Here is a 13898-nt window from a genome sequence, read left to right on the forward strand (position 1 = left end):
AATTATGATCTCCGTGTGATTTGTAATGTCGCTCCAATAATTAATATTCCCTCCTAATTATCTCTAATGATTGTGTGTTGCCTGTGAAGTGCATTGCTATGAATCTCAGGGAGGAGGTTGTATGATTTCCATGAAGTCCCCAATAATGCATTCTGTGTGAGATTTCTGGAGGGATTGCTGTGTGACTGCAGCTGGTGTGATGGAGAGGTCTCAGCTGCTTTATGGGGAGGATTTCCTGGCTTGCAAGATTGCACAATACAATTGGTTGAATTTCAGCTAAAATCTTTCGGTGGGTTGAGGTGATGTTTTCTTTACTAAATGTGTGTCATCATGATAGGAAATGGGAATTAATTTTCCAAATAGGGACAAATCATGGAATTCAGTGTATGCCCAGCCTTTTGGATACTTCCTGACAATATTCCTGTCCAGCAAAGATGGATAAAGGCAGAATAGGGACTTAAGCAAGGTGGCAGCTTTGACCTCCCAAGGTTATCATCATGATAAGAACTGCAATAGGTGCAGAAGAAGCCTCTCTATATATAATAATAATGGATGGATCTTCTCAATCCAACACCAACTGCCTACAGGTGCATTTAGCTTCATGATATGACAGGTGCTCACCTCAAACTATTCACATGAAGGTTGTACCAGGATCCTTTGGACATCCAACCGACCCGAGGCTCCTGCTAAGGGCTGCCTTGAGGATTATCCGATGTTCCACTAGATTTTACTGCAGAGGCATGAAGGTTGTACCTGGATCTCTTAGACATCCAATGGACCCGAGGCTCCTGTCTGTCTTGTGGATGATCCAATGTTCCATTGGATTTTATTGGACTTTGCTACCTCCAGTACTGAATCTCACAGTGCTGTCTAATTTTTCCCTCTTCTTGATGTCTAACCCCCAATTCCTTGCTCAGTGTTGAAACCAAACCCTCTACTTAACTTGAACTTTCTGCCCACTGGGTAACCTTAACCCACCACCACCAGCAACCAAACGGCTGTCCACCTGGGACTTCTGCGTGTTCCCACCCAGCTTTGTGTTCCAGCTTCTCCTGTTACCTTCTCCACAACATAAAAAAATATAAAAACCTAGCATGAATAATAAGAAGTCATATAATGGGCACAGCAGGTGTGCAGAGGTGGAAACTGATCTCACCCATAGAGATAAAAGAGTCTGTCCATCATCTACCAAGAACTGGAATATCATGGTGGGTGGATGACCTTCAGGTCAGTTGGGTGGTCCTTGGCTGGCCATAGACCTGCAGGATGGGGATCTCAGCACTTAGATCTCAGGATCTCAGATCTCAGCCCTATGTATTGCTCAAGTGCTCCATCTCTTGCAGATACCGCACAATACACAACCCTTTCTTCTGCAGCTGGACAAACAGTGCAGGGCCACAAAGCGAGACTGCTCCGAAATCCATAATCCTGCCATCCTGTTGTCCCTTTTCCTTGGCTTACAATATAAGTGGGCTGTGATGTCTGCGTCATGCATTAATAAATCTCTATTGCCTGAAAGTTTAAAGAATGCTTCACAGCTAATAACTCTGTAAGCAAACTGATTTCCTGACACTGAAAAGTAAACACTGTCTACAATAAACATCAATAGCTGTAAAAAATGAAATCTGCAAATAACATCCATACACTGGGCATGTTTAGACTTTCAATGGATTCATCCAGTCCTGAGATTTACTAACTTTGCCTATCTTTCTCTATTGCAGTTTCACTTTCCCTTGCATGTCCTCTCCCCACCCAGTTATTACAAGCACAGTGATGAGCTATTCTCCCTTTGTTTTTGCTTTATCCTACTATTGGCATGCTTCTTGCAGCTTTACTCTCATACTTTGTGAGTTCTGCTGCACACGGCTAGGTACTTGCACTGCTTGCATATTAACACATAAAAATAGATTATGTTTAATGAATACACAGTTGCAGAATTTTGTCTTTTATCTGCAGGTAGTTCAGTGTTAAGGGATACCTCCCCTAGACTAAGAAACCTGTTCCATAGATGTATACTTCTGCATGGAGTTTGCAGGTTCTCCAGTTTATGCATGGGTTTCCTCCCACATTCCAAAAACATGCAGTTTGGTTAATTGGCTTCCCCCCAAAATTGACCTTAGACTGTATTAATGACAAATGACTATACTAGGGACATTAGATTGTGAGCTCCTTTCTAGGGACAGCTAGTGACATGACTATGGCTTTTATACAGCGCTGTGTAATATGTCGGCACTATATAAATACTGTGTAATAATAATATTACCAAAAGGTGGTGGCTCCTCTTATATCTGGTAGTAGTTGTGCCTTGCTCATTGCAGCCTCAATAGAAGTCTGTTGGACTGTTCTGAGGTAAGCGGACATTTTTGGGGCTTTTCCTCAAGGTGAGCAAAGGCAGTCCCATAGAGGTCTATGGAGCTGTGTTCCAGGGTGCACGGAGACGGTGCCGCAGAAGTCTATGGGTCTGTGTCTTAAGGTGAGGGGCTTTGTCCGAGGGCACGGAAAGACCAATAGAAGTCTATAGAGCTGTGTCTCAAAGTGCCCAGAGACAGTCTAATAAAAATCTATGGAAACGTGTCCCGAGGTGGGCACAAACAGTCCCCTAGAACTCTAAGGGGCATGGTCCCAAGGTACCCAAGGAGAGCCCCATAGCAGTCTATGAGGTTGTGTCCCAAAGTACACAGACACAGTCATGTAAAAGTAAATGTGGCTGTACCCCAAGGTTCACAGAGACGGTCACATAGATGTGTCCCAAGGTATGCAGGGACACCCATATACAGGTAGTCCCCGGGTTAAGGATATCTGACATGTGGAAGCCTCCTAGATGTGAACGAGGCTTCCCTGCTCACTAGTGTGCAGAACAGAGGCTTGAAGGGGCCAGAATGCATGACTTGCAGAAGAAATCTTTTACTAAACACAGCTGAGGTTGTCGGTGATCTTAAGGACTGAGCTCTTTCTGCAGCCTCCTGTAACGCTTTAATGACCAACTCAGCAGTTGTTTCTTTTTGCATATCAAATCACAGCTTGCTCCAGAAGTTAATGAATTTCTAGGCTCCATAAAGTTTTTTGCTTTGTTTGTAATTAGCTCACAGTGAGGATTTTATACAGTAACTGACACCATGCTGCCTAATAATATGTTGAGACAAACTATCTGTCCTAATTGCAGTTATTGAAATAATGTACCATTGCCGACTTACATACAAATTCAACTTAAGAACAAACCTACAGTTCCTATCTCGTATGTAACCAGGGGGCTCCCTGTAGATATCTATGGCGCTGTGTCCCAAGGTGTACCAAGACAGTCCCATAGAAGTCTATAAAGCTGTATAGTGCCCACAGGCAGTACTATAGATATCTATAGGGCTGTGTTCTGAGATATGTAAATTCAGCCTTATAAAGTCTATGGAGTTGTGTCCCAATTTGAGCAGATAGTTCCATAGAAGTCTGGGGGGATATAATGCACAAGCACATCTAATGCAGCGCTGGATATAAACAAAGAGGATAACCGCCAACCATTGCATCACAGTAAGTACATCTTCAGAGGGGGAAGGTAGGTTACCTTTTGTCAGAGATGGGGACAAACATGATAACTGCACGTTATTTAGAATGGCAGTTACCTTTCAAAGGACTTTTGTTACAGAACAAAGGATGGTAAAGTACAATATTCACTTTCAAACAATGCACAGTAAAGAAACAGAGACTGGATACTGAAAACATGACAGCATTTGAACTCAAAGATATAAAAAATAGAAATATAATGGCACAAATAAAGAATGTAGAAATGTACCAAAGCTTTATAAAATATGTTCCGTGCAATCACTGCGATGGGGAAAGCTTTTAAAAGAAACGGGGAAGATGGATTGCGGTCAATATCGTCATCATAACAATAACAGCGCCGGACAAAGAGATTCCTGGCAAGAAAAAGGAACGTGAATTCTTCTGAGTGAGTCAGCTGGCAAACGTGTCCGGCGGTAAAAGAATCGATCCATTGGTCCCATGCATGATGGAATTTCTGGGGACATTTTGTAGGCTTAAGAATTTGTTTTATTCTTTAAAATATTGGGTTTATTGTAGTGATTTATATTTGTAGATGAAAGTAAGCTTTTCTGAAAGCAATAAATGTGATTTTACAGCCAAGTATGGAAATATCGATCTAGAGCCAAGTTCTTTCATAATGCCCAAAATCCATGGGGTGACGTGTAATGGAGTAGAAGATTGTAATTTTAAAGATTTCAATATCTTGAAAAAATAACCTTTTATTGGGGGGCAAAACATCAGATTGGTCCAGCATATAACTTTCTTAGCTTACTTTAACCAGTCCCATCCTACAACTGTTGATAGCTGTGATAGGAACTCCATCCCCTACCCTAAACCCCAAAGTCCTTCCTTTTGCTTCCATTTCCCATCCATGGTGTTAGTTTAGGAGTAGTATTTACTAGTTAAAGTGGAACTAAACCGTGCAATACTCACCTGTACCCATTCCATTGTAGGGTGCTGCCATATTCTTCTCTTCCTTTATCTTCTCTCTCTCCTTTTCTTTCCTTCTGTTTTCTCTCCTCACTTCACTTTTCTTCTTTTCTCTCTTCTCTCTTCTCTTCTATTCTCCTTTCTTCTCTTCTTTTCTCTCCTCTCTTCTCTCTTCTCTTCTCTCTTCTCTTCTTTTCTCTTCCATTCTCTCTTCTCTTCTATTCTTCTTTCTTCCCTTCTCTCCTCTACTCTCTTCTCTTCTCTTCCCTTCTCACTTCTTTTCCATTCTCTCTTGTCTTTTCTTCTTCTCTCTTCTCTTCTCTTCCATTCTGTCTTTAGTTTCAATATTCTATATTCTTTTTTCTTACCTTCTGTCTTCTCTCTTCTCTTCTCTCCTCTCCTCTCTTCTCTTCCCTTCTCTCTCCTCCCTTATATCTTCTCTTCCCTTCTCTTCTTCTTCTCCTCCCTTATATCTTCATTTCTCTTTCTTCTATTCTCATCTCTTCTATTTTCTTCTTTCCTCTATTCTCTTCTCATCAATTTTTCAACCATTCATTCAGTCCAAGCAAACACAGAGAAAGCCAAGATTGCATGCCGGCTTAGCGTTTCTGGCATTTCCCCGGAGCGATTAGGCAGAATTCATTATTGCAGAAGTGAGATTGCCTGTCCCTTTGTGCAGTAGTGGTCTGTCTGATTCACCAATTTTAAAAATAGACCTTTAGTTCCTCTATAATAATTACAGCACTTTGGAGACTTTCCTGTAGATAGGACCTAATTTAATAAACCTCTTTAAGACTGGAGAAGATAGACTTCATGGGTGAACCTGGGTTATCCAGCAAACCTGAAAGGAAACCTTCTATATATATGGAAGAAGGCTTCCCTTTATATGGAGGCCACCTGTATGTGGTAGGCTTTCCTCCATTGACGATTGGAGATAAACTGCGATAACAACACAGTTTTAATAGGACTCAAATGTTTCTATATAAAATGAAGGACCTATGGGTGAGTTTTGGGGTCAGGGTAGGTGATTATTTTTTGCTTTTTTAACTTTTTAAATTTTCAGTACACAAATTGCTTAGACTTTAGGAAGCACAAAGTTGTTACCAGATTAATGATATTTCATTATGGTCGTTTTGTTACTTTTATATTCTTGCTACAAAACAGCAAAAGCTTTAATTTTAATCAATGAGCTCACTCATATATCTTTATTTTTCAGAAATACGTCTCACTTTTTACGGTTACTTTTACCATCCTGTTCTATTCTGGAGTCAATGCGGAGCTTATATTCCACTTGCATGAGGAACAAGAAGGAGGAATTTTCATTGGAAATGTCAGAGAGGGTATTGTATCACCAATGGCAATGCGATTCAAACTCCTGACACACACAAACTATTTTGAATTGGATGCCCAGACTGGAGATTTATACACAACATCCACCAAACTTGACTGAGAAGTTTTATGCCCATTGGAAACATTGGACCAATGTTCCATGACGCTGGATATCTTTTCTACATCCCAGGAATATTCTGAGTTTTCCAAAGTGAAACTTTTTATTCTGGATATCAATGATAACGCTCCTTCTTTTTCAGAACAGACCTACACAATCTCTCTTCCAGAGGACACAACCATAGGGACTAAGTTTCACGTTGACCACTTGGCCAAAGACGCGGATATTCTAAATAATAGAGCTCTGTCGTATCTTTTGGTGAGCCCAGATGACATTTTTTCTTTGGAATATGGATCTGAGCTGATATCGTTAGTTCTTATGAAGCCTTTGGATAGAGAATCACAAAATGAGCATCGAATGACATTAATTGCTGTTGACAAAGGACAACCGCCATTGTCTGGAACTACAACTTTTGTTGTAAAAGTATCTGATGTCAATGATAACTGCCCATATTTCCTTCAAAGTAACATTACAGTGCATCTTCGCAGGGACGCCCTTTTAGGTACCACTGTGGCACAACTTACAGCCATTGACAAAGACATAGGGGAAAATAGCATCATTCAGTATCATTATAGCTCCAGAGTTTCCGATTCCATCAGGAGTCTTTTCCATATAGAGAGCACGAGTGGAACAATAACTTTGTCTGGATCCTTACCTGATGACATAAACCAATATAAGCTTACTGTATTGGCCTTTGGGTATGGCTGCGCTCCGGCAATGACAACAGTCATGGTACAACTAGAAATGAAAAAACAAGAGCCAAAAATGGAATTCCGATTTATAGGCCTTCAACAAGATGGTGGTGTCTCCATCAACGAGGACATTCCTCCAGGTTCAATCATTGCCATCTTGGAGGTCACAGATCCCGATGATAGCATCAACAAACCTCTTACCATTATTGGATCTTCCTCTTTCCTTTTAAAGCCCTCGGATTCTTCTCCTAACACATATCTGTTATTAACCTCCACTCAGGTAGACTTTGAATCAGAGAATCGTTTTGACATTAAAGTTGTTGGTCGGTCAACTTTTGATGAATCCGTCACCTACACCGAAAACCTCACAGTGCTTATTGAGGATGTAAATGACAACTCTCCCATATTTCCACAAAATCTTATGGAAATACCTGTTAAGGAAAATAATCCACCTGGAGAAATATTACTGAGTGTTTTTGCTTCTGATGCCGACAGTGGACCAAATGGAGAGCTAAGTTATTTTTTGGAACATGAAGAACCCAATGCGTTTTCAATAAACAGCTCAAACGGGGTCCTCAAGGCTTTGGTTTCTTTCGACAGAGAAAGGGAATCTTCATATTCCATTCGGGTCATTGTGAAAGACCATGGTGTACCATCTAGGAATGATTCTTGTCTAATTGTTATAAATATCTTAGATGAAAATGACAATCCACCAATTTTTTCTTCCAAGGAATTTATATTTTATATCCCAGAAAAACTTCCTCGAGGGGGAAACGTAGGCATTATAAATGTGACTGATCAGGATATTGGACCCAATGGTGACTTTTCTGTGTCTTTATTAAATGAGACCTCTCTTTTTTCATTTAACCACGATACCATCCTCAGATCTCAAAGTTCTTTTGACTATGAAAAGGAAAGCATGTATGAGCTTTGGGTGCAAGCCAAAGACAAAGGAAGTCCATCCTTGTCCTCCAGGGCCAAAGTTCTGGTCTTTCTTCTGGATGTCAATGACAACGCTCCTCTAATTGTTCTGCCAGAATCAAATTTCTCTTATGTGTTAGTACCTCCAGATACATCAAAGGGATCTCCAGTCACCAAAGTTCACGCTGTGGATTTTGATGCTGGCATGAATGGAGCCATAACCTACAGTGAATTTGGGGAAGTGAGCCCAAACGCTGATCTTTTCAAAGTTGACTTGCATTCTGGTAACATTACATTAAAAGAAAGTATCAGGGATCATCATTGTGGCCTCTATCAACTCCTAGTGAAGGCCAGTGATCAAGGCTTTCCCGAAGCCCTTTCCACTATTGTGAGGGTCAACATTCTTCTCAACCAAAGTATAAGTAACCGGACTTACCTTGAATCCTTAATCATGAGCAAGACCATCATAACCCAGGAGAGCCAAGTCATCTTGCTGAGTCCATGTCCAAAGAACCCCCAAACCATGGCCGCGTTCTCCTGGTCTCTGACAGCTCCAATTGCCCTTGCTGTTGTCTCTGTTTCTGTCATATGCTGTATGATGGGAACCTTATTGTTTCTCTACTCAAGGAGGAAAAATTCTAGAAAGAAGCAAAGCCCAGATGTACAAGTTCCATTACAGTTAACTGCGGACTACTGCGCCAAGGACTGGGACGAAGTCAAGTACTGCAAATCCTCAGAGACACCTCTGACACATCACTAGAACGGGTTAATATGTTGCAGCAGTCTAAAAAAATTGATTTGTTGTAAAATCATTATTATTTTGCTCTATTTTAGGGCTTTTTAACAGTTCTGGATAAAGTGTCGTCCTATTGTTTAATTTTCTTTCCATTCTTTTCAGTTTTCTTGGAATGTTCTAGAGCATATGGTCAGAGAGGGTTTGTCCAACCTCCATAGGCAGCACTTGGCGTCTGTACAGACCTGCCAGATTTAAGTAGGGAAAACTTCCAGTGGTGGGCAGGAGCCCTTGTGGATACAGGTGACATGGTGAGTGACTTTGGTGGAGGCCTAGGACTAAATACTAAGATTCTTTATTATCCTATGGAGATATAGAAAATGGCACACACTGGATCTCTAAGTCATAAATAGAATCCATTGTTCCAGGCACCTGCAATGATCCAAAGTTCCAAGCTGGTGAGTTCATCCATACAATGTGTCCCCCACACCAATCAATATCTTTCAACAAATCCAAAAATTTGGTTTTCTTAATGACTGAGGCATATCTACTGGAGCAAGGACACTGAAGGGCCTGATTTATTAAAGCTCTCGGTAGGCTTGACAGGATACAATTTCATCAGTGAAGCTGGATGATCCCGCAAACCTGGAATGCGTCTGGTCTACGATTCAAAACGTTTGCTAACAGACAGCAAATGACTTTAAAAAAATCCATTCCAGGTTTGCTGGATCACTCAGCTTCACTGATAAAAGTGTATCCTCTCCAGCCTTAGAGAGCTTTATTGAATTATGCCCAAAAAAAAAATATTGAAAAGCCGAAATAACACAAAGTAATATTGGAACAGTGAAACCTGCCTGCCTATGGGCATTTGTTCTGCTGTGCTTAGGTGTATCAGCATTAGCATTGGTTGAAATCTTCCCTTTGCTTGGGGAGTAAAATTTCACAAGACTGGACAATCAGACTTTTCTCTAGCTATGACTTTTTTTTAATAAAAATGCCAAGGACTGTATGTAGGTGCCAATATTTTTCTATGATATGTTTTTAAAGAAGCTGAAATAAAGCAATGAATATATACAATACAACGTTTGGTGTCATCCAACATTGAAAATACGTTGATGGGATAAATGAGCTATAGTAGTGCTGCAATCAAAATATTGAGGAGGCAGATACCATTATTGATTTATCAGTTAGTTGGTAAATTTGTATTGTTAGATGTTGAGAATAAATAATAGGTAATGTTTTTGTACATCTTGTATATATATATGTTTGATTCATTATATGTACCTTTGTAGAGCTCATTCAATCCCTGAGGAAGTAGACTCGGTCAATGAAACGCGTCGTATTAGACATGAGATTGGCCTTTGTTCATTTTTTATATGTTTTATATTGTGTACACATGCTTGAACCTTCTATGTTGATGTCTGAGGATAATAAATTATATATTTTTTAACTTGTTAATATTTTTATGTGATGCCTTTTAAGTCCCATTGTTTTCTTTTCTTTTAAGTGTAAATTCATGAGCATTAATATTGTTCCTAAACTAATAGTGTTTTTTTGGGGCACACATATATTTTCCTTCCCATGTTTGATAATTAAAATTATTACAGTAGTGGAACCTCTATTATGGACATATTTTAAGATCCAGTAAAAATCCAACAATGCCAAAGTGTCCAAATGCCCCATTTTGATTTGTTTATCAATCAGACGACAGAACAGTCCCTATTTATCAGGCAGGTTCACTATTGCAGCAGGGACAGGCAATGATTACAGCTCAATGTTGGGAACCTGACTGGTGTCCCGTCATCTAAGTGAACTCCAGCATTATGATATAGTGACCCAGCTAATAAACGCCAGGAAGATTGGGTGAAGATGGCAGTGCCCATGCCAAAGCAAGGACAGGTGAGTTCAAATAAAAAATTCAGATCTGGCAGGTAATGGTATTTTTTGCAGGGACATAACCTTTCCCTTCTGCAAAGAAGGACCTGCCTAGTCACAATTTTTTGTTGGCCTTGGGACCCAGGTTGGAATCTCTGCCAGGACTCTATCTGCATGGAGTTTGCAGGTTCTCCTGCATGACTTCTGGATGACTTTAACTATCTCTTACAATGGTCTGAAGGACGTTTGGTCCATGCTTCATTACATCATTGCTTTAGATGATTGAGGTTTGCAGACATATGTCTATTTGAGGTCCCATCACAGCATTTCAATGAGGTTGACGTCTGCACTTGGACTGAACCATTGCAACAAATTGATTGTTTTTCATTCTGCCAATCTATTGTAGATTTGCTGGTGTGGATTGGATCATTATCCTGTTGTTTGACCAAATTTTGGCCAAGTTTAGCTGCAGCATAGATGGCCTCTTGTTTGACTCTAGAATACTTTGATATAAGTAAGTGTTTATGGTCAACTTAATGAGCCTGATTTATGGAATATTTCCATGAATGGAGAGGATAGACTCTCATGGGAGAACCTGGGCGATCCATCAAACTTTGCATCTGGTATAGGATTGAAAACATTGCCAAATAATAGCAAATTATTTTAAGAAACCCATTCCAGGTTTGTTGGATCACCCAGATAGTCTATCTTCTGCAGACTTGGAGAGCTTTGATGGATCAGGCGGTCTGCCTGCAAAGTGCCCAGGTCCTGCGACTGCAAAAACAGCGCTCTAAATATTATTAATATTATTAGATTGCTTTGTGTGCTGTATGCCGTCTTTTTATAGCTTCAATTTAAATATTCATCAAACCACAGAAAACTGTTTTAAGACTTTGTTTAATCATCTACCATTTCATCTCTAGTCTGCAATATTTATTATATCACAAGTGATTTGCTAATCCCATGTGTGTGGTATGTTGTTTTTGTAGAGATTCCATGCCTTGTTATCCTTCCCATGGCGGGATAATACCTTTCAGCAGGAACAGAATTGCTTTATTTACTATTTTATCATTACTTTTATAGGTTGTTGATGGATCTGAATCATTATTGTATCAAATAAAACCTCAGAGGACATATCCTGTGTAATCAGTGCACAATACCCGACGATGGAAAGACATTTATGGGATTTACCATTCTTCCTCTTGCAGAAAGATAACAAAAAAATAACATTTTATTGATTGTTCTGGCGTATATTTAATGAAGGGGAGTATTGTGCAATAGAATTTGTATCCATTCTGCATATTTCCAATCACTGATACCCAATGTACCTAAAGTTATTATTACACAGTATTTATAGCGCTGACGTATTACGCTAAGTCCAAAAACATGTCACTAGCTGTCTCTCAAAGGAGCACAAAATCTAATTTCCCTACCATAGTCATATGTCCCAATTACAGTCTAATTGTTTTAGGGGGAAAGCAAATTAATTAAATGCATGTTTTGGAATGTTGAAGGAAATGCAGGCAAACACAGGGAGAACCTGCAAACTCCATCCAGATATTGTCCTGGTTGAAATTTGAACCTGGGACCTAGCGCTGAGAAGGAGTAAGTGCTAACCACTGAGCCAGCAAGCTGCGTATCCTAGTGTTGCCTTTTTTGAACTTTTTACCATGGGGGAACCCTTGAAATAACTTTCATCTCTTTAGGGAACTCCTGCTATAATTATTTTATCCACAGCTCAGAGTTTATTAGCATGGTGGTCTGTGGGAATTTCTCTTACATTGCTGGCTATTGGGGAGAATGTCACCCTTACAGATAGCCAAAAAGATAATTGGTGTCAGTGGTTATTGATCTTAGAGGCACTAATTTATCATTGTTCTGGTTTTGCCATGACAGTATTAATTTCCAGGAGCCTAACAGAGTTTAAACACCCTTTTATTATCGGGTTCTGTCATGATAATAGGTTGGACTGGCCAATTGGAGGATCCTCCAGTGGACTCTTTACTTGTCATAAGCAGTCCACCACCCGCCACCATACAGACATGCACCAACAGGGCCACCATCAGAAATTTCTGGGCCCCATACTAGATAAGCTTCCTTGGCCCCGTCCTCCATGTTTAAAAGTTCCGGCATTGCAAAAGTAAAGTTTTTTTTAATCAGGCTCAGTACAGAATTACCCCTTGTCTTTCGCTGATGGCAGCCCTGTGCACCGGCATTGGGACAAGAGGACAGCAGCATCTAATTATGAGAGTCAGAAAGTGTCAGGAATCCAGATATTAGTGCAAGGCTTGTAAAGAGAATAGGAAAGGGATAGAGGAAAAAAAAAGTTAAGAAGTGACTGTGAACTAGATGTGTGAGGAATGGAGCCAGCAGCAGGCACCTCGGCTGATGTGAGTATGCTCTGTACAGGTGACACCTCCACTATACTCCTATGTCTTTCAGCTATGGCCCGTTTTTATAATGCTTTGCATTAATAATAATAATAATTTGCATTGCTCCTTCTAAAGATGTCAGATCATGCAGCAACTTCATATTACTTTGTAGGATCACCACCAGAAATTTCTGGGCCCCTTACCAGGTAAACTTCCTGGGCCCCCTTATCTTTCCAATATTGCAAAAGTCAAGCTCATTTGACCAGGACCTGGTACAGACCCCTTGTCCCCCCCCCTGATGGTGGCAGCCCTGTGCACCGGTGTTGGGACAGCAGCACCTCCACTATACTCCTATGTCTTTCAGCTATGGCCCGTTTTTATAATGCTTTGCAGTTTGCATTGCCCCTTCTATAGATCTCAGATCATGCAGTAACTTCATATTTGTTTGCAGGGCCGCCACCAGAAATTTTTGGGCCCCTTACCAGGTAAACTTCCCGGGCCTTTCTTCTTTATGTCTAAAATGCCCGGCATTGCAAATTTCAAGCTCATTTGACCAGGTCCAGATTACCCCTTTTGCTCCCCTCAGTGGGAGCCCTGTTAGCTTGTATTTGGTGCTGGTATCCCAGCAAGGCAAACAAGAATAAAGGGAGCCCTATAGAAGTAAATAAGGCTTAGGGGCCCAGGTGCCTGGATTTTGCTAACATCTGGATGATGGATTAGTTTAATGTAAAGAAGGAGGAGGATTTGGGCTGCTCCTTTTAAAGAATTCCCATTCTTCATTTTTAGTGTATTGCAAGCTTTACCTTTGGCTTTGGATGCGGGGGTTATGCACATCTAAAAGGCTGCTGGGTACCCAGATACTGAACAATATTTCCAGAACAGAAGCAGGCAGGGATCTCACATAATTAAAAAATGTTTGCAGCTGGCACAAAATTATTTTTTTACTGGAATTTCACATTTAATAAGAATGCAGTTTTAGACAAATTTTCACTTATCCAACCGCTTAAAATTCTAGCTGCAATTAGTGGGATTTTGCGGACGTTTCTGCTCCGGTTCTGCAGAAAGGACAAAAAAAGCAGCAGGGCAGCAGTTTCCATGAGCACCCTGGCTTTCCTCAAAAACATTAGAATCCCTGACAAGGTATTACACGCTCCGATACCTGCAGACATTAAAAATACCAACGCAGAGGCTGCAAGATGAGTGACCTCAGACAACACAATTCACTCTATGTTGTAACTTGTAAAGAAAGCAGCATTGCAATGCCCAGGTGTATAAGAGAGATCAGATCTGGAGACATTTATTTGGATTATTTCTGTTCTCTACAGATAGATATCAGTAGATAGATGTGCAGTGTATCAAAAGTGTCTGCATTGTACTCTCCTTCTCTTTGTATT

The 13898-nt window shown here is 40.4% G+C and overlaps 1 protein-coding gene across 1 annotated transcript; it reads left to right on the forward strand.

The window, feature by feature from the left end:
* The first annotated feature begins 5462 nt into the window (after positions 1 to 5462).
* Positions 5463 to 9634, forward strand: LOC140343790 (protocadherin-20-like). The gene is given in 2 exon segments (XM_072430665.1): positions 5463 to 5466; positions 5655 to 9634. Coding segments are annotated over 2 exon segments (2634 nt in total). The 3' UTR covers positions 8285 to 9634.
* Positions 9635 to 13898: the final 4264 nt, after the last annotated feature.

This window comes from Pyxicephalus adspersus, chromosome Z (genome assembly GCF_032062135.1).
Source record: "Pyxicephalus adspersus chromosome Z, UCB_Pads_2.0, whole genome shotgun sequence".
NCBI lineage: Eukaryota > Metazoa > Chordata > Amphibia > Anura > Pyxicephalidae > Pyxicephalus > Pyxicephalus adspersus.